Raw genomic sequence first — 27373 nt, forward strand, 5'->3', positions numbered from 1 at the left:
TTATAGCAGCACAAGAATGCTTTTACATGAAGGCAATAAAGTAGCAGATGCTTCTTAATGACAACTTCCCAATTCATTTAGGAAACAAGTCAGTTCTGGATTTGCTTTTTTCCTCCAAGTGTGGCAACTGTGCAGGCAAAGGATTCTAAAGAGGTTAGAACTGATAAATCAAGTCCCTCTGCATAATTTTTGAGGGTGTTGCAAGTTAATCTAAAAGCCTTATCTAATAGCACTTTAATAAAATTAGCATTTTCCTTACTATGCAAATAATTCTTTACCATTATAAGTAACCAGGAAAATACATTAATTCAGTATTACCAGCTTAAGCTTCTTTTCTTCTTTGGAAACTTCTGTTGAATCTTGATTTATCATTAGCATTACAAATAGAAAAAGTGGTTGAATGCCCAGGCTTGGTAACAGGGAAAATGGGGATATAGCAGTTGAAAGTCAAAAGCCGCTCCTTCCAGGAGCAATTTCTCTTCTCTCAGAGACAGATTATGAAGCCCTGGGTGGTGTCCACATGCTGCACTGTCGTTGACAGGGCTGGCCTTCTCAGTACAGTAGGCATGTTCCGAAGGGTGCCGGGGAAGCCACCAGTGCTGGCCCTCTCCCATGTCATGTTCTGCATGGTCAGTGATTCACCTATGATTTCCCTGTTCAGGGAAACTTCAGAGGCAAAGAGTCTTGGTATGATTAAGCCTGTAACATTTACTATAGTTGAGTTGATATCAAGTTCCTTTCCTCTGAAAATCAGAAGGGCTAAATTTCAAAGTCTTGTGCTGAAAGAAGAAAACAAGGCCATGAAAAGCTATGTATAGAAGATGTTGAGGATCAATTTTTATCTTCTTCAGGATTTTAAAAACAACAGTCAGGGTCACCAGCATAGTCTTTAAAGTGGATACATGCACCCAGGGAGCTTGCAAAACAGTCCAGTGAAGTGTGGGAAATAACATTAGAACCACTCTTTATACTGACTCTTATTTATTTTTTAAAATGAAGCTTTACTAATACTTAAACATGCATCTTACTGGGGCTTCACACAGATCATCATCGGAAGGCTAGGAGTCCTAGGTGTTACTCAAGGCATCCGAAAGGGGTCGAGGAGCTGGACTTTAGGAAGGGGCTAACAGTGGTGCTTCACTCCTTCAGGCTTTTGTTACATATCACAGCTTACTGTGTGCCCTGGATTTACTGGGATGATATCATCCAGTTTTACTTAACACAACTCCTACTTGTCAGATTAGACGCTTTAAAGATCCCCACAAAGAAACTCTAATGAACAAGAACAACAAAAGGACAGTATGTAAAAACAACAACATAATCAAATCTTTCAAAAAATTTGCTCTCCAAATTTTAAGTTAAGATTGCCTGGAGTTCCTGTCTTGGCGCAGTGGAGATGAATCCAACTAGGAACCATGAGGTTATGGGTTCGATCCCTGGCCTTGCTCAGTGGGTTAAGGATCCGGTGTTGCTGTGAGCTATGGTGTAGGTCTCATAAGTGGCTTGGATCTGGTGTTGCTGTGACTCTGATGTAGGCTGGCAGCAACAGCTCTGATTAGACCCCCTAGCCTGGGAACCTCCATATGCCGTGGTGTGGCCCTAAAAGGACAAAAGACAAGACAAAAAAAAAAAAAAAAAAGATTACTTGAGGTGGGATTTATATTTCATATTATTAATGATAACCCTCAACCTGTTTGTATGTTGTGCCTACTGATCCTATGATGCTCTCTGTGTTGATTAGCAACTCACTGAGAAAGCATCCAGAACATCAAGACAAACCTCTTACAAGTAGAGAAATGGACTGAAATGTGAGTGTCATTATTTACTAAGGTCACCTAGTGATATATGTTTTCCATGTGGATCTGTGTATCTTTCTCAGCTATTGTAGCCATTAGAATTACCTATCGAAAAATAAGGAACTGAAGCCAGAACTTTAAAACACCATGTCATTATTAATAGTTAAAACAGAACAAACAAACAAAAAATCTGTAGCATTATGCAGAAGGACTTGATTTGTCCAATCACATTGCTTTCATCAAAATATTACTGGCCAAAAAAAGTGTCTGCACCATTAATAAATAAAATAAGTATGTTTTTTTAAATAACACTTGAATTTACTGTGTTGATTTACACATTTGGAACCTAGGGTTCTTTGTCTAGGTGCAGATTACACACGATTCTTTATGAAGAGAAAGGAAGTTACCTCTGGTTCTTCAGAGTTGGTTTTGAATTAAGGCTGTGCCCCTGTGCTGGAGAGAGAGGCAGGACTGCTGGGCAGGCAGGATCTGGGCATTCAGTGCTCAGGTGTCTGGTCAGCTGAGCTGTGATCAGGGCTGGCTGCTCAGCAGTACTGGCTCTGGAGCCAGAAGCCCAGTGAAGGGCAGGCAACTCCGTGCTTATTTGCATATGATTTACATGTGACCATTTATGTGCTAACTTTTTCAATAGGTACTTTAAAATGAACATTTCGAGAACTTCATTCAGCCACAACCACTGACCCAGAAAGCTGAGGGCAAATTGGGCAAGATGCCCAAAGAGGAAATGAGGGCAAGGGATCAGTGGAGGTCCTTCGGTGCTCAGAGCACAGAGCAGAGTGGGATGCCTACTTCTGTCAGTGTCCGGATCATCACCTAACTAAAATAACTACTTGGAAAATATTTTTCCCTCAGCTTTGTCTTATCAGTTAAGGTTCTCAATTTTTTTTTTTTTTTTTTTTTTTTTTTTTTTTTTTTTTGTCTTTTTGCCTTTTCTTGGGCTGCTCTCGCGGCATATGGAGGTTCCCAGGCTAGGGGTCTAATTGGAGCTATAGCTGCCGGCCTACACCAGAGCCACAGCAACGCGGGATCCGAGCCGCATCTGCAACCTACACCACAGCTCACGGCAACGCCGGATCCTTAACCCACAAGCAAGGCCAGGGATCGAACCGGCAACCTCATGGTTCCCAGTCGGATTTGTTAACCGCTGAGCCATGATGGGAACTCCAAGGTTTTCAATTTTAATTTCTTTTATACTTATATAGTATATTATGAGAAACACATGTTCATACTTGATCAGAAGATAAATACACACACATTAAAGATAAATGCTTAAAGTTTTGACTCTGAGTCACCATCAAAAAGGTTTAGAGACCTCTGATTTTTTAGGATGGAAATGCAACAGCAGGTTATGATCATTCCATTTAACAAATATTGATTGAATGCCTACCATTTACCAGGTACTGTTCTGGATGCTTGGGATACCTGAATGAATAAAATAGGCAAAATCCTTGCCCTCAGGCCACTCACATCCTAAGGGATGTGTGTGTGCAATGGCAGAGAAGCCTTTCTCTGACTCCAGACCAGATAAGGCCCCAAGCTGCATTCTTAAATTCTTATAGTGCTTGCAACACTATATCAAATAATTGTTCATGCAATGATTTGGTATTCCCCCCTCCTCCCCACTCTCCCTTTAGTTATAAACTCTTTGAGAGAAAAGACTGTGTCTGTTCTGTTCACCCACAACTCTCCAGTAGTGACACCATGTGTAGAATATAGTAGATGCTCAGTAATGATTAGTGAATGAATATGTGCTCTGTCCGCAAACAGAGTGCCCATGTGCACAGATGTATGTGAATTTGCTCAAAGCTGACAAAGAAAGGCTTGGGGTTGTACCAGTTTACAATCTGATATGTGGAATCTGAAAAAAGGATACAATGAACTTCTTTGCAGAACAGATACTGACTCACAGACGTTGAAAAACTTATGGTTTCCAAAGGAGAAAGTTCAGGGGGTGGGGAGGTGCGCTGGGGTTGTGGGATGGAAATCCTATAAAGTTGGATTGTGTGATCATTGTACAACTATAAATGTAATAAATTCATTGAGTAATAAAAAAAAAAAAAAGGCATGGGGCATTCTCAAGCAGAAACTTGCTGAGGGCAGGACATGGAGTGACAGAACAAAGCCTGCAGAGACTTTTTAGTGGCTACAAGAAGAGTTTGATAGGAAAAAGCTTAGATGATTAGAGGTTTTTTTAAAAGTCTATCTGGGTGGATGACATGGTCGTTGAAACCTTGAGAATGGGGATTAGGATATTAAAAGTGTCAGTCCTACCTAAAACAGGTTTGTACTTGAAAGAACCAAAACAGAAAAATGTTAAAACCTCACACACCAAATTTATATCTGCTCTAAAATTATCTATATTCTAGGACTGTGCCTTTTCTGTAGTAGCGCTTATTGTGATGATAGTGTTAATGATTTGTGTGATTGTTTATTTGTCATATCTCCTCCCTTAGAGCACAATATCTGTTGAAATTCTCTCCTCTGTTCCAAGATCTTAGGACAGAGTCTAGACCAAGGGTTGGCAAACTGTGGCCAGCTTCCTATTTTTGTACAGCTCGCAAGCTAAAAACATTTTGTACATTTTTATATGGTTGAAAAAGAATCAAAAGAATAGTGTTTCATGACACACTAAAATTATGTGAAATTTAAATTTTGGTGTCTGTATATAACATTTTATTGGAACAAAGCCACAGTCATTAATTTACATATTGCGTAGGGTGCTTTCATGAGTGGTTTTGACAGAGACACAAGGTTCACAAAGCTTAAAATATTTACTACCTGGCCATTTAAGGAAATGTTTGTCAACCCTTGATCTAGAACATAGAAGATAACCCTATAATATTTGATGAATGAATGAATCAGTATACATATATGTCAAATAGTTTTACAATTTATCTTATTTAATACACTTGAAACAAGAGGAAAGTGCCTTCATTTAACAAAAAAGAAATTGAGGCTCAGAAGGATTAAGTTGTCTGTCCATCCAGTGAATGCATAGCCAAGAATTGAACCCAAGATCTAACTCCAGATTCCATGCCCTTTTCTGCATTTGACTTTGCTATGCTTCTCTAATATCTGGATGTTTTTATCTGTGGTTTGAATGTTCCCTTACACCCCAGTAGAAAGATGATAACTTTCACTGTGCTCTCATTGCTGTCGAAATAGTATTATTTAAAGGCAGCTCCATGTCTTTGTCCTGGCACAAGCATATGGCAGGCACTTTTGGAACCCTTTAAGGGATGCTCCTGGTAAAAGAGCCACCAAGCAAGCAAATAAAGTCCTGTTCATATCCACATAATCCAGAGTCAGTTTTGAGGAAAGGGAAGGAGCTCATGACTCATTTGGAGTTCCTGTAGAGCAGCTCCCACCTGATTCTCAAACGTGATGTTTCTTGTGCACATGGTAAAACAAACCTCCTCTGAAATTAATACAGTGCTTGGCTTTTGGTCTATTTATCAAGACTTTATCATTTTCACTCTTTGGCAATAAACCTTACCCATCTCTGGATTTAAGTATAGACATTTATTCATGTTGAAGGAGTTTGTAGTTTATTCATTAAGACATTTAAAAATCTCATTTGTTTAAATTAGGGTGGTGCTAGCTCTTACCTTAGAAAATGACTTCTGCCTATTGGATTCAATTATCATCATTCTCTGAAGGCTCAGAATTTATCATACCCTCTGGAAATCTAATGTAACATCCTAAGATAGAAAAAATAGAAAAGGGGGGAAGTTCAGCAAATGGAGACATGGTTCTTTAATAAGGTTCTGCTTCCTACTTATAAAAATACAATAAAATGAAATTAAGGAAAGCCTTAAGATGGACTCGTAGGAGTGGGTATACTAAGGTCTATGGACCGTAGCTTGTTTTTGTAAATACAATTTCACTGGAGTATGGCCACGTCTATTGGTTTACATGTTGCCAATGGCTGCTTTCATGCTATGATGGCAGAGATCTCATAGCCCACAAAGCCTAAAACATTTATTATATGTCCCTACAAGAAAACCTTTTCAGACCTCTGAAACTAGGAATATAAGAAAAGTTAGAACTAGGATTGTTTAATATGGGAAAGAGAAATCGAAGACAATAAATTGGTTCATATTTTTTAGAGGATATTATATAAAAGATAACTCTTACTTCTTAATCTTCTGCAAGGATAAACCTAGTGGAAACTGATTTACCCTTTACCATAAGGAAGAATTTTTGGGCTCTGGAGCTAAAACATAGAGTGACTTCTAAGGCAAGTCTTACATATAAGTGGCTACATGTGTGGTGCAAAATTTGCTCCTTTTTGGCACCCCAATTTCCACTATTAAGTATTTCTTTCAATTAGGGTTATCAGTTATAAATCTGACACTGAATATAATTTTTAACAAAGGAGTAACATATTAAACCATCAATGGCCATTGATACTTTAGCAAATTAATCAGTCAATTAAAAGGAAGAGGAGAAAATGAAGGAGGTGGGGAGGGGAAGAAGAGATTTAAAAAAAAAAAAAAAGGCCACTGAAAGAACTGCTGTCCCTGGGAGTGGGGGTTATGAACTGATGTCTTAGGTTAATGGAGGTGCATTTGGCTCCCACCCTCCCTACCCTACAAAATCTCATGGTCTTTGCAGAGTAAAGGAGCCCTAGGCTTGGAGCCTGGGGGCTTAGGTTTGTGCTCTGGCTCAGTTTCTTACTTGTTGGGTGACCTTGGGCCTTCCACCCATAGCAGAGGAACCAATGGTATAATGTATACAAATGTGCTTAGAAAAACTGTAAACCCTGTAACTGAGGCTGGTCTTTCTCATGTAATAGGCTAAAGGGTAACTCTGAAAAGAAGCACATTTGTTTCTGAAACTCAGAATACTAGATAAAAATCTTTCTCTCTTACTTCAATTAGTTATGATTTCCATAAGGAATGTCTAGTTTTCATATCCCTTATCCTGCTAATTCCTTGCATTTAGCTGCTCAGAAATCTTAAAAATATAGATGCGAAGAACCTGTTTTCTTCTAAAAATTCCCTTTGAATCCTAATTTTTTTCTGGGAAAATAATGCTTTCTATATATTGTTCTGTAAAGATTAATCATTGTGGACATATGTTAGGTGCCACTAAGCATTATTACTGTTCCCTTCTGCCAGGGAACCTGTGTTCACTGGCATGGAATCTAAGAGCCAGCCTCTTCTGCAGTCTGCCTTGCACTCAGCCATTTGCTAGCAGCCTAGCTCTGGGCTCAAGCTGTCTTGCTATCTCCTGCCTGGTCTTAAAGGAAACAGGGCCTTTGGAGCTCAATGTAGCCAGCTGTAAACATCCAGAAAACTGCCAGATGTGCTTTGGTGGATTTCAGAGTCCCCTCCCTCCTGCCTTGCCCTTGAGCATGCCAGGCTGGAGTGGATTTAATCCCACACAGGAGACAGATTCTTTCTCTCGGTGGGACCCACACTGGCCATGCTGATGCTAATTCGTTCCTCACTAATGAAGCTAGGAGAGCAAGGAATGGCATGTCTTTTTTTCCTTTTTTTGAAAATCAGGAGCAGTGATAATATTACTGGGAAAGGGGGAGTGTCACTGAGATCTTATCCTTTGGGGTCATTTTAGTACCACCCTTTGTTGTTTCAGTGTCCCCCCAGATGCTGTCTGACACATGCCTGCCTGGTGTTGAACCCTCTCTTATGTACGGGATACACTATTTACATTTGCTAGAAGAATGCCATTGCTTGCAAAGTTCTTGTGACAGTCACATACTCAAAAGCCACAGAGATCATGAAAAAGAGTCATTCTAGTCACTCATTTAACTTCTGTAAAAATAATGAAAAGATCACCCCGCTGTAAAATAATGAGTACATGAAACCAGAAAAAGCCTGCTTACTTAGAGTCCCCCATAGGTTTTTTTTCTTACAGCAACTATAATCTTATTCCAAAGTACTTCATGTAGAAACATATGCCTTTAAACACAAGTTATTTTTATAATTCACTTTAAATGTTTGAATAATGAAAATCCTTCTCTTTTTTTTCTTATGAAATTGCTTTTCCAGTGGTTTGTCCTAAGGCTTTTTCAGTCTTTATCACTTCTGAAAATATTAAAAGGGTGTTAGCCCAGGAAAATCAAGCAAAGTTTACACAAATCCATCTTTCCATTGTAATTAAATGGTTATGTGTCCACATGTGGGTTCAGCTAAAGACTATCTCTGAACCAGGACTGTCCTTCTGTCACTCTTTGGCTTTTGGCTACGATTTTAGCCCAAAACTCTTAGGTTTGAATGAAGAACCTGACTGGTGGAAGAGAAACAAAGAGAATCTCTTTTCCTCAAGGGATATTATGAATGAAGCTTGTTACTTATGTTTGCTTAGTAATAATGATAGAGATTTTTGGTGATAGATGAAAAGTTTTTCTTCCTTCAATTACATTTCCCTGTAGGCTAAATAAAGATATGGATCTCATTTCCTAAGCCAAGTACACTATTTGGGTTTGCTTTCAATAAAATATCTCTGAAGTGTCTTCAGCATGATCACTATTTAATGAGATTTAGTTGTAAAGCTTAATTCATATCAGATTTTCTAAATGAGAGATCACTGTCAACTTATTGTTAATTGAATTCAATAAAATCAAGGTTTCTATAATTAATGTGAACCACTTAATCTTTTAGCTCCTTGAATGGATATAATTTTCTAAACACAGGTATCTTCTCATTTAATGAAATGGCAATATTTATAGGAAAATAAATGTACATGTGACTCCTTTTTATGTTAACTCTCAATATCAAATTGAATATACCCCAATCCCTTTTAAAACAAAATAAAAGAAAAATAATAAAATGTTAACAAACATACTCAAAATGTTCACAGTAATCTTATGGTGTCTAGAACATCAGTCCACATTACGTGTGTAACAGTTAAGAAGGGGCATTCTCCAGTCCAGAGAACAGTGGTTTCAGGGTCAGTAGATACTGAGTCATAGGTGGGCCTCTGCTTCTATTTGAGTGATATTGGGTAAATCACCAACCTTTCTGGTCCTTGTTTGGATCAGCAAGGTGAGTGCTGGGCCAGCTGGAATGTCTCACATTCCTTTCACTGTTAGTATTCTATTATTTCTATATACTGTACCGTGGTATCAGAAACTTTTGCTACCTTAAAAAATTTTTTGAGCATTAAAAATATTCTAAAAAGTAGATTTGAAAGGTATAAAGAACACCTGTGGACCCATCAATCAGTCCCAACAATCATCACTCTGACCAACTGTGCCAAACCTCCCTCCACTGACCCCTTTCCTATATTATTATTCAGGCAAATCCCAGACGTCGGCCTCTCTTTATCAACATAATTCTTCTGCCATCTGTACTGTTAGCCCTGAGGTCTTAGATATTGTGTTTTGTTTTTAACAAATTTCAAATTGCCTGGCTATTTTTTTTCTTTTTCCTTTTCAATTGAAAATTTTAGATAAATACAGATTCACAGGCAGTAATAAGAAGTAATGAGAAAGAGCCCGCATACCCTTACCCCAGTTTCCCCTGGTGGTAACATCTTGCAAAATTATAGTATAATATCATAATCAGGATATCGGCATCAATACAGTCTATCAATCTTATTCAGATTTCCCATATTACTTATACTGGTGTGTGTGTGTGTGTGTGTGTGTGTGTGTGTGTGTGTGTACGTGTGTTGTGTAGACAGCTTTATCCCGTGTACAGGCTATATCACTATAGTTAATATGTAGAACAGTTCCATCATCACAAGGACTCCTCATCTTGCCCTTTTGTAACCGTACCCACCACCCTCCACCTACCCCTTCAACACTAATCTGCACTCTGTTCTTCATCTCTAAAATTTGTCATTCAAAAATGTTATATAAATGGAATTATACAGTCTGCAACCTCTTTGGATTGGCTTTTATCACTTGCATAATGCCCAGGAGATTCATTCAGATGGTTGTATGTATCAACACATTGCTCTTTTCATTGCTGAGTAGTGTAGGATGATATACAGCAGTTTGTTTAACCATGACTTACTGAGGGACATCTGAACTGTCTCAAGTTTTTGACTATTCTGAATAAAATCGTGATGAACATTTGTGTACAGGTTTTTCATTTCTCTGGGATTAATGCCCAAGAGTGTAATTGGTGGATTGTATGGTAATTACATGTTTAGTTTTATAAGAAACTGCCATATGGTTTTCCAGAGAGGCCGTACCTTTTTATATTCCAACCAGCAGTGTATGAATGATCTAGTTTCTCTGCATTTTCATCAACATTTGAAGATGTCACTGTTTGTTATTTTAGCCACTCTGATAGATGTGTATTGATATCTCTTTGTAATTTTAATTTGCATTTCCCTGATGGATAATGGTATTGAACATCTTTTTCTTTTGCTTTTTGGGGCCACACCTGCAGCATATGGAGAGTCCCAGTCTAGGGGCTAGGGGTCCAATCAGAGCTACAGCTGCTGGCCTATACGACAGCCACAGCCACTGCAACATCAGATCCAAGCCGTGTCTGTGACCTACACCACAACTCACGGAAACACCAGATCCTTAACCCACAGAGTGAGGCCAGGGATTGAACCTGCAACCTCCTGGTTCCTAGTCGAATTCGTTTCCCCTGCGCCACAGTGGGAACTCCCTGAACATCTTTTTCATATGCCTATTTGCCGTTCGTATATCATCTTTGGTCATCTTTTACATTTTCACTTCTTCATTTACTTTCTGTCAGACCTTGGGGTCAGGGTAGGCTTGCTGGTAAATCACCTATAATGTTTGTTATAGTGCACTTAAATGGGAAGAAATGGATCTGCTACTGATATAGACAATATTGCTTACCAGTGTTCTCAGCTAACTCTGTGTTAAAGTCTCTAGGAATACAAAAATGAATGAGACAAAATCTTGGTCTTAAAGGCCTAAAACCATCTGGCACTTTGAGAAAGGGAAGTGGAAAATACGTAAAAGTCTGAAATTTCCCAATTGTATGACTTCAAGGGATGATATTTGTATGGACATCATAAAGGCGACCATGAGTGATGGAAAGATGCTAGTGGGAACAGGCCAAGAATCCAATTTACTTAATGTGAATTAAGGATGAAAAAATGTCTTTGTCCATAGATGGCTGCCCAAAGCAAGGGACTGGGTGACACAGCAGCACTCCCAATTAGAGAGCAGTACTCCAGCCTTCAAATCCCACAAAGGCACTCAGCCACCAGTGAGAACAGTGACTGGAATGAGACTTCTGATAGGCTCTTTAAGGAGCTCTTTCTGTCTTTTCTCTCTTACTCCTGGGGCCTCCTAACTGTTCCAGAAAATCTGAGTTTATGTCTAATTGATCACTAGTTGCAAGTACCAGGTGTCAACTTCAACACATACCTGAGTGCTTAATTTGAGTTTGGGTGAATGACAGTCTTTCCAGGAATTTTATCTTCCCTAGCAGAACTGAGTCTCAGCAGTCTTGTTTCTGCAGCTTTGTACAGAAATTAATGACCCAATTCAGGATTTACTTATAAACTGTACAGTGAAGGTCCAAGAAGAGAAATAGCTCAGAAGAGAAGAATAGGAAATAAATACATACACGCCTCTAATTTATGGTAAAAGTGGCATTAAAAATAAGTGGGATTGGGAGTTCCAGTCGTGGCTCAGTGGTAATGAACCTGACTAGTATCCATGAGGATGCAGGTTCAATCTCTGGCCTCGCTCAGTGGGTTAATGATCTGGTGTTGCCATGAGCTGTGGTGTAGGTCGCAGAGCGGCTTGGATCCCGAGTTGCTGTGGCTATGGTGTAGCCCAGCCACTGCAACTCTGATTCGACCCCTGGCCTGGGAACTTCCATATGCTGTGGGTGTGGCCTTAAAAAGAAAAATAAAATCAATGGGATTGCTTGAGTTCCCTTGTGCTGTTATTGCAATGGCTCAGGGTCACTGCTATGGCATGGGTTCAATTTCTGGCCTGGGAACTTCTAATGCTGTGGGCATAGCCAAAAAAAAATCAATGTGATAGCACAGGGATTTTGTAATATTTTTTAATAACTTATAAGGGAAAAGAATCTGAAAAATTATACATACATATATATAATCCTTATATATGTAAAATCACTGTGCTGTACACCCAAAACTAACACAACATTGTAAATCAACTATATTTCAATTAAAATAAATGGAAAAAATGGACTATTAGAAATCATCTGGGAAAAATTCTTACCTCACACCATACACAAAAACAAAATTCAGATGTATTAAAACATGTGGGTGAGAGAGAGAGAGAGAGAGAAAGAGTGTTTGTAGAATAAAGAGGTTTAACATTTTTATAATTTTTAAGGATGGAGTGGAACATAGTAGGAGTCTTTCCAGTGAAGACTGGTAACTCAGAAACTGCAAACAGAAAATGTACAGATTTGACTACATGAAAGTAAAAAAATTTTCATGACAACATGTACACGAAACAAAGTTAAAAGAAAACTGAGAGAAAATGTTTTATATACACATATACACATATCACATAAATCCTTGCACACTTTGTTTTCCTATGGTGCAGATATGTATATATTTCCAGTAATAAGTTATTATTTCTAATACACAAAGTTTATTTAATTCAAGAAGAAAAATGGAAATTTAAATATCAGAAAAGTAAGAAAGAAATAAGAACAGGTGAATCACAGAAGAATACAAATTATCAATAAATACATGAGTAGATGTTCATTCTCATTAGTAATCAAGAAACTAGAAATTGAAACAAAAAACCCCTGACATTTATTCATCAACTAGGCAAAGTTAAAAACAAATTAATATTCAGTATTTATGGAATATCGGAAAGGGCATTCTTTTAAATTTTTTTTTCAGGAGTATAAATTGGTACAGCCTTTATCTGAAGACAAATTGGTCGTATCTCTTGAAATTTAAAATTCACATACCCTCTCATACATTAATGTCACCTTTAGGAATCTGCACCATGGAAAAATAGAGGTGTATAAAAATATATGTGCTAAGATATTCACTGTAGCATTAGTTGTAGTAGCAGAAAATTATAATTAACCTAAAATATCTAGCAATATGGAAATGTTTAAAAAAACACACAAAACTATGGCATAGTCATATAGTGGCATACAGTGAAGTCATTAAAAGAAGGAGCAAAATATATAGCATTGATATGGCAACACCTGGTAATATGCCCACATATTAATTGCAGATGTAGAAGTGGGAGGGGAGGCAGATATATATGTGTATATGTGTTTCTAGGCCAAAAAATTAAATTCTGGAAAAGTACACAATGACCTATTGAAAATGGTTATAAATCTGAGTTACTAAAGTGCTGGGATGAGGGGAATTTCACTTTTTTTTTAATGTACTTGTGTAGTGTTTGCAATTATTTTTCATCACAATGATTTTATAATGTTAAGAAAGAAAAGAAATTATAATTGCCAGATAATTCCAATCTTTGACCAAAAAGAAAGAACTTGGGTTAAGAGAATTGCTTTAAAAGAAGACATATTTATCTTTGCCCCCTACTTATTAATTTTATCTGAAATATTTATTTCAATGATTTCTCTGTGGTTATTTTAAATTCATTGTGTTTAATTTATAGTGTTTACTGGAGTTTAGTGAAAAACTATTTTGTAACTATCTTCGGCTGGGATTTATCTAGTGTAGTATCTTCCCCAATGAATTGACTGTGAGTGGGGAATTAGTAAAGCAGATAACAGATCTGGAGAGTAGTCTGTGGCTTTACTTATCTCCACAGGAAACCTTATTTCATATTGATAAAGTTTGAAATCTTTCCTGTAGCTCTTCCTGATTGTTCATTGTTGTTACCATTTTAATGAGAGGTAGAAATGAGCCAAACCAACCTGCTTTTTTCCTTCTACTAGGAAGGTCAAAGAAAATTCCTCAACCCAAATAAACAAGTGAATGTGGATAGAATCTGACTCTGACTCAACATGCCCAGTTAATTGCTTCCAAACATTAAAATACATTCTCAAGAAACCCCCCCACATAATAATAGTAGTAAAAAATCAACTGGTGAAGAATAATTAGGTGAGAAGTGAGCTGGCTAGAACACATCTTTGCTTAAACCCCGTTTAAGTTAACATTAATATTTGCCATCTATACTCTATTATAAATCAGGATTTATTGGAGAAATATACCAAAGATAGCACAATAATAAAGAAAACAGATTCATCTCAGGTTTTGAAATGTACCTAACAAACTCAACCTCTTGCAAAATAACTTTCTTATTCAAAATGGAACTGGGAATTGTTCAGCACACAATGAATCATCTTTTGGCAAGTACAATAGAATCTTTAGGGACATTTCACAGTCTCTTGTTCAATTGTTAGGATGTTTTTAGCTTTCACAGGTAGGGAAGAAGGTAGCTTGTATAACCATCATCTTGTTGCTAAAATTGTGCAGTAAAGATTTTTCAGAGTTGCTGTTGCAATAGATCTTTTTGCTTTTTTTTTCTTCCTGTTTCTTTACCCAGAGTTGCTTTGTCTCTCAAAAACAATCTGGAATTACTTAGTGCTAATGTTTTCTGGTTTTACTATTTACCCAGGACTCAAATGTTAAACATTAATGTGGGAAACTCCCTTTTCCTTACCTCATAGTCCTATATTTATTTAACTGTCATTTTGCAAAAGAAAATCCACATCTTTCTCTCTCTGTGTTAATGTATTCTTTTTATTGACAAACATATTTTGTTTGTTTTTGTATTTGCTTTTTTTTTTTCAGGAGGCTTTAGAGCCACCCCTGGATGATTCTGAAGTGACAGAGACTGACACGGCAACTGAAGTGATTAAATATGAATATCATGTCTTATATTCCTGCAGCTACCAAGTGCCTGTGCTTTACTTTAGGGCAAGCTTTTTAGGTAAGACCATGTTGGAAGCTAAATGTAAATTCATAACATTTACATATAAGGCAGAAAGCAGATTTGGAAAATTATTCTTGAGAGAAAAAAATAGAGTTAAAAATAAGAAAACTGTGGGTGAGGTAAGGCTTTACCAGTAAATTTTCTCATGCTTTAGAAAGAGTATCGAGACTTGAGAGTGAATGATATCATCCCAGCCTTAAGTCTGATCTTCAGATTCTTGGCCTCCTGCCCAACGTTGACTAAGCCCCCCTGGCCCTTTTTCTTTTCTTTACTTTAAACAAGTAGGAACAACTTAAAGCTACAAGGTTTATTTACTCTAACTTTACGGTAAAGATTTCTTTCCATCTCAAGTGATCCCATTAACTCAAAAGTACCCATGTCTCCTTCCCCAAGCACTAATTATTATTTCAGGAACTGTTTATCAATCCGTTTAAGCTGTATTTTAAAATAGCGCTAACATTTCCTTCAGCCATCTATACATCTCTGATGCCTCAGCTTCCTGCCATGCTGTTACTCAACTCATTCCCTTTGCCAAGGTGGAACACCCTGTCTCCTCTGAGGCCTTGGCTAATAAAGCTTATTTAATCAGCAGCCGCGTGGAGTCCTCACCCTGCAGTGCTGCTGGGACTCCCCACTTCACATTGTCCTCTGACTAAACTGGGTCAGCATTTTGAGGCCCCTCCACCCTGGACTCAGGGACAAGAAGAGCCACTTCCCCAGCCCACCCTCCCCTGTTTCTCGTTTTCTATCTGGACTTAGCAGCCTTTTGCATTTTGAACAGCCTTCTAACCTTTTCTGGATAGCTAAGACATCTGAATTTAGCCAGTGATATTTTATTTTTAATTAAAAAGTAGCTTAAGCTGCTTTGAATGTGTATTTGGTAGATTTAATCACTTGCTGCCTTATATTGTTTAATGGTCTCTAATTTTGCAGTGTTGGCGGTTTAACAAGCACTTAGGATTTAAAACACAAGAACAAATTCTCATAGACTCCCTGGTGAGAAGATTTTAATCTGAGGTGCAGTTCCTAAGAACTGACAATTTGGGGTAAATTTTCAGCATGGGACATGGGGAATTGAGGACACTGATAGTTCACTAATTCACAAACTCTTGCTGCAGATTTGTCCATATGATTATTATAGGTGTTTAAAACACTCACCTTATCGTAATGCTGCTTGGTTTGGATCCCAGAGGTTAAAGGAAGTTTCTTGTCAGTGAGCTGTGTTATACTAAAAAGTAGAAGGAGATACATTTATTTGCTGGGGTGGGGGGAGGAAAATGTCCTTCTGGTTTGGTTTGCAGTAGCTCTTTCTGGTACCTTCCAGTTTTAAAGCCATGTCTTTTGAGGCTGCAGGTAGAGAAAATAGGACACTACTTTTTCAATACTGTACTTTCATATAATTAGTATTCACCATAAGCAGTTAATCACCAGAGAAGAGCTCCCAGAGACAAAACAAGTTGTTTAGCTTGTCAGCATTAGGGAATCAGAGGTGTTGAAACATGACTGCTTCTAGCTGGAAGTGGGTCTTGCCGAGGCCGGTGGATGAGCTCATACGTGTGCTTTGCTCTTGTGTGCCAACAGCTCCCCTTACAGTACAGCACAGTAATTGTTCCTGCAAGTCCAATTATATTTTAATGAAATTTGTATACTTCCTAAGATCTTTTCTTCATTATGGTTTTCTTTAAAAAAAAAAACTAGCTATTTTGGATTCTATTTATATATTTTTAAGATGCTCTTCATTTATGCTTTTATAAAGGAAACCAAAACAAGTCATTTGTTTTATGTAGGAGGATTTCTTCTTCTCCACCCTTCATATTCTGTGTTATATAGAATGAACAGTAGGAATTTTTGAATTCCGGAAGTCATGTAGTGGTTTTCCAGGTACATTAAAATATCAAATTTAATTTTTGCAAAGCATACTGAATGCTGTCTTGTGGAGAAACACGAAGATGGTTCTTTTCTTTATCATACCCTCATAATTCCTTTTCTCTTTTCTATCTAGCTTAACCTAATGGGTGTTCTAAAAATGTATTGCCCTTTACTCTGGAGTCAGAATTTTTCATTTATTCCCCTCAGTCTATTCCTTCTTCACGTGTTTCATGGTTACTCTGGCCTTTGATCTTTTTGTTAAGCAAATCTCTATCAGTGGGGTGAATGGATTCCTAACATCTTCCTTTTATTCCAGGTCCAGATTTTTCTTTGTCTCATTCTAAGAGACTTCTGACCTAGAAAAAGGATGGCTATAAAATTTCTTGCTCAGGGGTCTTTTTGTTGTTGTTGTTGCTTCAAAAATAGTTCACTTAGCCTTGTTTTTGACAGATATTTAGAACTTCTTTTGCGTTTGACTGTTACTAAAAATTAGTTTCTCTGCTTTGCTCTGAATTTTCATTCCAGAACCTCTTTTCTTTTTTAGGTAAAGCAGTAGTAAGTAGTTCCCATTTAAATTGACAATACCTTTCTTTCATCAACTGGCTTAGATTTCAGAAGAAATTGTTATTTTGTTTCTTGAAATGCAAATCCATTGGGCTGTGGTTACCTCTTACTCCTTTACATGTCCAGTGTCCACCAGGCCAACTATTGCCTAAGACTCAGCTAACACACCAGTTGTTCTTGTCACTCCCATGTCATATCACATCACATCACATTAAATCGTATGTACATACTGCACTATAGCAAGAAGTTATTTGTTTACTTACCTCCGATAAAATGGTAAGCCAGAAGGTAAGGGTTTAAGGTAAAAAAAGAAAGAGGAAGGAAATTAATAGTGAGTACTAAAAAACCTACAAACTGACAAGCTTTATTCACAGCTGTGTGTGTATAATACATATATGACATATGTATTATTTGTCCTACTCATTTTAATACCCACAGTATCAACTGCGGCACAGTATCAACAAGTACTCATTAAATGAACCAGGAGGAGGAATTTCTAACCACTCTGAATACAGCCTAAAGATGGAAACCTTGTGATGGTACCTTAATTGAACTTTTTTGCTGTGTTATAAGGAAAGGAGTGATGCTGTTGTCTCCAGGAAACGCAGAACCTAAACCATTTATATATCTTACATGTCTTTACTCTTTAGCCTGGTCATTCCCAGAAACTGTAGGAATGGTTGACTAAGAAAAATGGAATGTCCTAAGGACTCAAAGGTGAACATCCAAACTAGCTGGGCAGCTGTTCCATTTTTGTAAACACACATTTTTATTTGATCCCTGAAGGCAGCCAGCCACGTTGAGACTGCATTCTGTTTCTGGGAATCTCTCCTTTCTACTACTTGGGCATATAGAGCTCAGTTTCCTAGGGGATAACGTGAATTTAAGAGAAGAAATGAGTCCTTCTCAGTGCTCTTTTTTCCCTCACCACTCTTACCATCTTAGGTTGGGGTGAGATGGTGGGACACACCTAATACTACTTGCTACCCAGTAGTGGATGAGAGGTAATTGCACTTGGGTCAAGTACTAATAAATAGCCTACATTCGAATAGTGCTTTGCAGTCTATAAAGTCCATTCTTACAAAATACTGCTGTCTTCAAGCGCTGGTCTTTCTCCCCACCTCCACTATTTTTGAGGCACACTGTGTTAATTATAGGTATCATGCAAAAAGCTTCCAACTACTGCTCATCATTCTATCATTCAAACACCTTTTTATGTCCCATTTTTCCCTTTTAGGGGCTTTGCTTTGGTCAAAAGCTGATGGAAACTGTTAGAAATATAATATAAACCTTAGGCATATACATAATGGCTTTGGGCTTTACCAGAGTCTTAAACTTACCTAGTTTTCCCCTTCATTTACAACCAGAGATTTCTGTATTTATTTCAGCTTGAATTCTGAGTTTTATCCCCATCTCTCTTCCTTTCCTTTGCTCTCAGTCTCTATTGAAAAATAGACCAAGTGGTTCTTCTCATTTTCAAAATATTTAATTCTTGGTGCTGACATATGGGTTCTTCTTGGGGACCGTTTTGACATATTTCTTTAATTAGTCAGAAGGGCTGCTTTTGAATAAGGTAGGAAACATTTCTTCATTTCAGCAACTGAATGTCTGTTCTTTCTGGAGATCCATTCTATTATTGACGCAGGGAGTAAGAGTAAAGAATTAAAAATATAGCCTAGATATTTCATGCAGAAGATTTATCCGCTTGTTTTACATCTGACCAATGTTCATGGAGGAACAGGGCAAAATAAATAGCCAAAGAATAATTCCCTCACAAAGGCAGCATAACTAGACCAAGGTAAAGGCCAGCTCAAAGGAAGAACAATGAAAAGATTGGAATTAGAGTAGTGTGTACATCATCAGGGAGGAGGAGGAAGAAGCTTGGGGTAGTCTTCCTCCACTACAAATTGTGGAAGAAATGGCTGGAAAGATACATTGAAGTCAAATTATGGAAGAGATAAGGAGTGGGATGGAGTCGGAGGATATAATCAAAGAGTGAAAGAGATTGAGTGAAAGTGAATGGGGATCAAGGGAAGGATTTCCTAGAGTAGGAGTTTTGATAGAGTAAAACAGAAAGAAAATTAATGAGGGATGGGAAGAAATTATGAAGAATGAAATTTTAGGAAGAGGAATGTGGCTTTTTTTGGAGTTGGAGTAGTTAGAATTTTTTTTTTTTTTTTTTATAATAGTCTCTTAGAGAGAATGAAGTGGAAAGAACATATTTTCAGGGAAAAATCACCATTCCCAGTACAGTGAGAGTTAAGGTGGTGTGTTAAAAAGGAAAGAAAGGTAGATTAGAGAGGTACTTAAAGATTAAGGCAAAAATAATTTTAGTTAATTATTATAATGAGCGGGAATTAGATAATGATTTGGCAGATAATTTAGAATCTTATTTGATTGTAGCAGATCTTAAGTTCATATATGCCACTTATGTTTACATAAATAATAAGTCTAGCAAAGTCATAATAATGCAATGGAACATGAGTTTTGATGCACTAAAAAAAGATTTTTAGGGGTTGAAATTTGAAGAGCAGACTGTGAAAGTTATTCAGAAAAATAATGAAAAATTATTTAACTAATATAAATATATTCATAGAAGTTCCCATTGTGGCTCAGAGGGTTACAAACCTGACTAGTATCCGTGAGGACTCGGGTTCAATCCCTGGCCTTGGTCAGTGGGTTAAGGATCTAGCATTGGGAGTTCCCGTCATGGCTCAGTGGTTAACGAATCCCACTAGGAACCATGAGGTTGCGGGTTCGATCCCTGGCCTTGCTCAGTGAGTTAAGGATCTGGAGTTGCCGTGAGCTGTGGTGTAGGTCGCAGACGAGGCTCGGATGCTGCCTTGCTGGGGCTCTGGCGTAGGCCAGTGGCTGCAGCTCCGATTAGACCCCTAGTCTGGGAACCTCCATAGGCCCAGGGAATGGCCCAAGAAATGGCAAAAAAAATTAAAAAAAGACAAAAGAAGGATCTAGCGTTGCCGTGAGCTGTGGTGTAGGTCACAGACGCAGCTTGGATCCTGCATTGCTGTGGCTGTGTTGTAAGCTGGCAGCTGCATCTCTGATTCAACCCCTACCCTGGGAAATTCTGGGTGCTGCAGGTGTGGCCCAAAAAGGAAAAAAAAAAAAAAAAAAAAAAAAAGGCAAGCAAGCAAGAAATTCAAACGGAACACTTTAAATAATAAAGGAAACTTTTTTGGCTGCACCCTTGGCATATGGAAATTCCTCGGCTAAGGATAGAACTTGTACCTCCACCGAGACCAAAGCCATTGCAGTTGGATCCTTAACCCACTGTGCATGGTGGGAACTCCTAAAAGAGGTAGTTTAATGAGAATTATTCATTGAACCAAGTAAGTGTTTAAAACATGGGGAACTAGAGTAGAAATAGGATACTGGGTTTGAACACATGATGGGATAGAATCCTATTGAAAAATCAAGCACTAATTTTAAAATGTATTGAAGAAAAGGTGAAACAAAACTACAGGGACAGCTAATTAGCTAGAGGGTTTATTCTAACCCATGTTAACATAAAGCATCACATACACAAAAAGCAACAGATTTTACATGAATTTAGAGGCAAGGAAAAGATAAGAAAAGGCAGAAAAACTTATTTTCTTACTTGCGAGAGACTCTACCTTAGCCTTCCTGGACAAGTAAGTGTTGTATTGTGGTTCATAAGGAAGAAACATTTCTTTGCTTACTCTTGGCAAAACAAGCCCTGTTTGTAACATCCAGTAAAACATATATGAGTGCCTACTGAATACACAGCGCAAAAACTCAGTAGCCTGTTTAAAAAATATGCTGAGGAAAATAGCTGCCTAACTTGAAACTCGTATTTTGGTTTTCTCCTTCTTTAAAGTCATCACAACAGAGTTTCTCATGTCCACGTGTTAAGTGCTATGCCGAGAAGGTGGAGACCGCATTCTCCATGGGAAGAAGCTCAAGCTGGATAGATGGTCTCAGGGTGCTGCTACAGATGTTAACAGGTCCATGTTCTGAGGGAACTGAAGTTTGAAGAGAGCCAGGAGCCCAAAATGCTGAGTACTCTTGTGCTAAAGTAGGAGGTTGGAATCAAAACATCAGAGCACTTTGGATAGGATTAAAAGTAGAGCGTATTCTGCAGTAGAACCAGCAGACCTAATGTTGTAGGTATTTATATGGTGATATGGTCTTTGGAGTTCTGATGAATAGTTGTGGGGATATTGCAGACCCAATGTTGCTTCCCTTGGGACATTTTCTGATTCAAAGGTTCTTCAAGAAGGTCTTGTGTGTACTTCTGCTAGGTTAAGTGTTTAACTTAAATGAAAGGTTATACTATTGCTTGCATTATAAGTTCTTAACACAGTGTGTGGACAGTTTAAGGTGACCCTAAATTACTCCTCTTTGTGTTGTTGGGCGTATTTTCATAAAAATGAATTGCAGCATACACTAACTTTCTCAAATGTAATTGAAAGATGTTTTACATTTATTTTCCACTCAAAAATCCTAGACAAATATATGACATTTTAACAACTGGGGCTGATAATTTTGAAAATTGATAAATATTAAGCAAGATGTATAAAATGTTCGTCTGGCCTTTGTTAGTTAAGTACACTTTGTTGCAGATAATTGAACCTGACCGTGATAAGCAGAAGAGGATTTAGTGGAAGGGTGCATTTTAGGTCAACTGAAGGCACGAATGATAAGATGAGGGGATGTGTCTGCCTCTCTTTTGCTTTAGTGGTACAAAATGAAACTCTCTGCTTTCTACTTATTTTGGAACTTATCTGCTGAATAGGAACTTTGTTTGAATATTGAAAAATCAAGTATCCACTATACCTTCATCTACTTAAAACTATAGATTTATGTAAGTATGAGGGTTTTTTCCATAAATGAGAAGCATTTAATCAATGAATTTTTAATCATGATTGTTCAGTCTTTATTCCTAGTAATAGCTGTGCTAATTGCTCTAGAAATAATGCTGAACATCCATCTATCCACTCATTGGAAAATATTTATACACAGGGCATGAAAATGTTTCTGGAATGCAGAGATGAATAAAGGAATCAGAGGTGGTTGATCCCCTCAAGGAATTTGCTGTCTACTGGGGGAAACAAAGCAGGTTTGAAATTCACTGTAACAAGTAGAATATATTAAGGGCCGGGAGAGAGGTAAAAATTGCTAGCAGGGGAGTTCCTGTTGCCGCTCAGCGGGTTAAGAACCCGACTAGGATCCATGAGGATGCAGGTTCAATTCTCAGCTTTGCTTTTTAGGCTAAGGACCTGGCGTTGTTGCAAGTGTGGCATAGGTTGCAGATGCGGCTTGGATCTTGTGTTGCTGTGCTGTAGGCAGGCAGTTGCAGCTCTGATTTGACCCCTATTCTGGAAACTTCGATGTGCCACAGACGTGGCCTTAAAAAGCAAAAAACAAACAAACAAAATGCCACTAAGCAGAGTAGGTTAATGCCACTAGGCAGAGTAGGCTAATGGTTGATAGGGGTTGGGAGATGGGGAAATGAGGACATACTGATTAAAGGGTACAGATTTTCAGATATAAGATCTAATGTACAGCATGGAGACTATAGTTAACAATACTTTATTGTATTCTCAAAAGTTACTAAGAGTAGATTTTAAATGTTCTAATCACACACATGCTCACACACACACACACACACACACACACACAAATGGTAAGCATGTGAGGGGATGGATGTGTTAAATTGTCATGTTGTATACCTTAAATTTACATAATTCCATGTATCCATTATATCCTAATAAAGCTGGGGAGGCAGGCAGAAATGGCCACCAGGGCTCAGAGGGCAGAGATTACCTTGAGCTGGAGAGATCAAGAGAGGCCTTGGCAGCGATGAGGGAAAAGGTAGGCCTAGCCCACTAGGAAACATAGGAAAAGCAAAATTCCGGATACTCCTAGGTTAGGCAATGCTGGTGGAGACTGCTAGTGACAACAAACAACACAACAACTAATATGTGTGTATCACGTCATAGTTTACAAAGAGCTCCTGGGTACAGAGACAGTACCCAGGAGCTCTATAGTACTATAGTACTATAGTAGTAAAAGTACAAGATCTGCAGCTAGAAAGCCTTAGTTCTTGTTTTTTATTATTATTGAAATATAGTTGATTTACAGTGTTCTGTTAGGTTCAGGTGTATAGCAAAGTGATTCAGTTATACATGTATATATAACTATATATGTATATAGTTATACATATAAATACTCTTTCATATTCTTTTTCATTATAGTTTTTATAAGATATTGAATATAGTTCCGATTGCTATACAGTAGGACCTTGTTTATCTGTTTTTTATATAGTAGCTTGCATCTGCTAATCCTAAACTCCTAATTTAACACTCCCCCTGCTTTTTCCCTTAGGTTACTGTAAATTTGTTTTCTATATCTGTAAGTCTGTTTCTGTTTCATAAGTTCAATTGTGTTAGATTTTTAGATTCCATGAGTAAGTGATATCGGATGATACTTTCTTGGTCTGACTTGCTTCACTTAGTATGATAATCGAATTCATGTTGCTGCAAGTGACATTATTTCATTCTTTTTTGTGGATGAGTAGTATTCTAATATATGTATATATATTACATCTTCTTTATTCATCTGTCAATGATAAACATTTATGTTGCTTTCATGTCTTGGCTTTTGTAAATAGAGCCTATATAAACATTGGGGTGCATATATCTTTTCAAATTAGAATTTTCTCAGGATACATGCCCAGGAGTGGTATTGCTTTATCATATGGTAGTTTTGTTTTTAGGTTTTTTTTTTAAAAGGAATCTCCATACTCTTTTCCTTAGTGGCTGCACCAGTTTACATTCCCACCAATAATGTGGGGATGGGGTTCCCTTTTCTCCACACCCTCTCCAGAATTTATTATCTGTAGCCTTTTTAACAATGGCCATTCTGACCAGTGTGAGGTGATACCTCATTGTGGTTTTGATTTGCATTTCTCTGATGGTTACCGATGCTGAACGTCTTTTCATGTGCCTGTTGGTCATCTGTAGGTTTTCTTCAGAGTAATGTCTATTTAGGTTTTCTGCCTATTTTTTTATATTTCTATTGTTGTTGTTACTGAGTTGTATGAGCTGTTTGTATGTTTTGGAAATTAGGCCCATTTTGGGTGCGAAGTTTGCAAACATTTTCCCCCAGTCTGTAGTTTTTTCATTTTGTTTATGATTGGAAAGACTTAGTTCTGATTCCTACTTCTGCTTACTAACTGTGTTACCTTGGAGTTCCCTTGGGACTCAGTTGGTTAAGAATCTGGCATTGTTACTGCTATGGCTCTTGTTGCTACTGTGGCGCAGGTTTGATCCCTGGCCTGGAAACTTCCCCAAGCCACGGGCCCCACAAACAAACAAACAAACAAAAAACAAAAACAAAAACCCTAGTAATGATAAAAAGGAGTTATTTTGTGGCACGGCAAGGTAAGGATTCAGCGTTGTCACTGCAGCAGCTCTGGTCGCTGCTGTGGTGTGGGTTCTGTCCCTGGCCTGGGAATTTACACATGTTGCGGGCACAGTCAAAAGATAAAAAATAAAAAAATAAAAAATAACTATCAGATCCTGCATAAATCATTGAACTCTTTGTTTTACCATCTAAAAATTTTTCAGATAATGATAATAAACTCTGCTTCATAGAGCTTTGAGCTAATCTATAAAGTGGGACTTGGCATATAGTTAGTACCTTTCAGTAATGCTAGCTGAGTTCTGTATCTTGATGCTCACAATAACATTGTAAGATAGGAACTGTTATTATCCTTATGTACAGACATAAAAGCTGAGTGCTCAGAAGGGTTAAATGATTTATTTATTCAGGGGTATGTAGAAAACTAAAGAGTTGAGACTCCAAGTCTTTAGCCCATTTTTACTACATGATGCCCAGTAACCAGAATTTAAGAAATGTTAAAGGAAATTTGCCATAGTCTATATTTTTGGAATTTTCATTTGGATTTCTTGAGATTAATAAAGACTAACTGTGAGAAAATGTATGTAGGGATAAATAAAAATTACAGAGCTAACCAGAACAGTAGCTGCTATGAATGTACATGAACAATTAACACTCATTTCATATCACAATTTTCTCACTGAAGCAAAAATGCATTTTCCCCTTTGATGGAGCATCATCTCTGCCTTACTGTGGAGTATGACATGAATTTTTATAGCCTTCAAGGCTTTCTTGAAGACAATATATTGAATAATGACATATTTCCCTGTGAAAAATCTACCCTTTCCTTTTTATTTCTAGGGATCACATTCAGAACATTACTCTTAAATTTACTCTAAATAATTTATGCTCTCACTAATCTTCATTTTAGGAGTTATGAAATTTTAGTGAAAGTATGCACCATAGGATAAAGGTGACTTCAGCACGCTTGCACTAGAGTTAGGTAGTGCTAGTGAAATATCTCATGCTGTTATTTGATTCATGAAAACTAATAGCCCTGAGAAATTTAATTTAGAAAGCTGCACATTTTGAGTAATATATAGATTACTTGACATGTAGGTTATTATTCAATTGAGAGATTTTATATGAAAATGTTAAATTAAATGCTACTGGCAGTTGCTAAAGATTGTACTTTTTAATTATTCTATTTTTCATCCGATGTCTCTTCCTCTTTTGTCATTGACATTTTAGGCTGCTGACAGAATATTCCTTTAGCTCAAATGTGTATTATCATTCCAGGTGATAGAGGCACATAGTAGGGACTCAATAAACACTAGTTAAATAGATGGCCTTAATTTACCACTCTCACTTTGTAGGTTGCAGCTGAAATCATTTTGGCTTCTACTTCAATTTTTCAAGTATGCAAGAGATTTTACTGAGCTTCTCAGCTGCAGTGTGATTAATGAGATTTCTAAGCATGTTGAAATTGGTGCTATCGAATATCTTGGGTCTGAAACTAGGGAGTTGTTGATTGAGTATGCTTATGTCTCCTCTGACTGAGGCCATACAGAAAAAATAGACCCTCTAAACAGGGCTTAAAGTTCTTGATTGAAGATAACTTCAACTGAACATGAAGGCACATAATAATGTGTTTCATGGGTTTAACCAAGTATTTGTTTCTGCCCACATTTTAATTTTAAATTAAAGTTTGGGGTCTTCAGTCTTCATAAATAGATAGATTCAAAATTCTCCATGTTTCTGCCATATTTAATCTCTCTTTTTATGATATGATTTTAAAAATATTTTGACTGTCTTACTTCAGTGATTACCGTGGGCTATCTGAAGGCTCCATTTTGGTTTTGGAGTAATTAGAGTCACATTATAAATACATTTTTTGTGTCGATTGTGTAAATCATGATTTCAAAGATATTGCTCATCAGGTAAAGCATTTGCAGTGTGTGAGTGAGGCGTAGAACTACACAACAAGGCTGCAGTGATGAAAGAATGGATGCGGTCTTTGTCCTCAGAGGCAGCATGGAATAGCAGTGGGAGCACTGGATTGTGAGCCCTGAGACCTGAGTCTGGCTCCGGTTCAGTCATGAACTGGCTGCGTAATTTTGATAGATGTGTATTTCCCAAGACCTTAGTTACTTTATGTATAAATTAGTAATTATACCAGATGTAACAATTTATTATCCTACAACTTGATTTCTTTTAACTTTGATATCTGGACATTATTTTAAAAGCATGACACCTCTTAATAATTTGATTGTTTGGTTTGCTATTTAACACTGACCTGAGATATCTTTCCCTCTTCCAACAGCAACACATGCGTGCGTGCCCACACCCCCCCAACACACACGCTCATGCATATTTTGAAAATGTGTAGTGCTTATCTTAAGAGCAAAGTTTGGCCCTACTCTGTAAATGTGTTCAGAAAACAATATAACACAGATACTGAAGGCAGCTTGTTTTTAACTTCTAGCTAAACATGACATTCAAATGTTAATTGGATGAATAAATCTTGTTCATTTTACAGACATGGAAATGTCAGTAGAATAAAACTATTTATCACAAGATAATGGTCTCCTGCCGCCAGATAAATGCCAAGATGAAGATACTTATTGAAAATATATCAAAATATTCTATTGCTATTTATTGAAAATAAAGGTTGAGGAAAAGTTCAACTTTTCAGGTCAAACATGAGAAATGCCCTGTCTATGGTAGTAATATATTACTGTTTCAAACACAATTCATATGGTATAGAAACATGAGAAAATTCTAAGAAATGATAGTCTATAAATGAATCGTTTAGCTTTCAGGTATGAGAATAACTGGAATGTTGCAATGGGGGATAGGAAGATATGTCTAATATATATTGAACTCTTATTGTGTGCCTGACATAGTGCTCACTGAT

General features: G+C 37.4%; 1 protein-coding gene across 3 annotated transcripts in view; it reads left to right on the forward strand.

The window, feature by feature from the left end:
• Positions 1-27373, forward strand: part of ATG10 (autophagy related 10) — a 228589-nt gene that overhangs the window by 129358 nt on the left and 71858 nt on the right. For all 3 annotated transcript variants that reach the window (XM_005661528.3, NM_001190281.1, XM_005661529.3), the window contains 1 exon segment: positions 14499-14637. In XM_005661528.3, coding sequence (XP_005661585.2) covers positions 14499-14637 — 139 coding nt within the window.

The sequence above is a fragment of the Sus scrofa genome, chromosome 2 (assembly GCF_000003025.6).
Source record: "Sus scrofa isolate TJ Tabasco breed Duroc chromosome 2, Sscrofa11.1, whole genome shotgun sequence".
NCBI classification, from domain to species: domain Eukaryota; kingdom Metazoa; phylum Chordata; class Mammalia; order Artiodactyla; family Suidae; genus Sus; species Sus scrofa.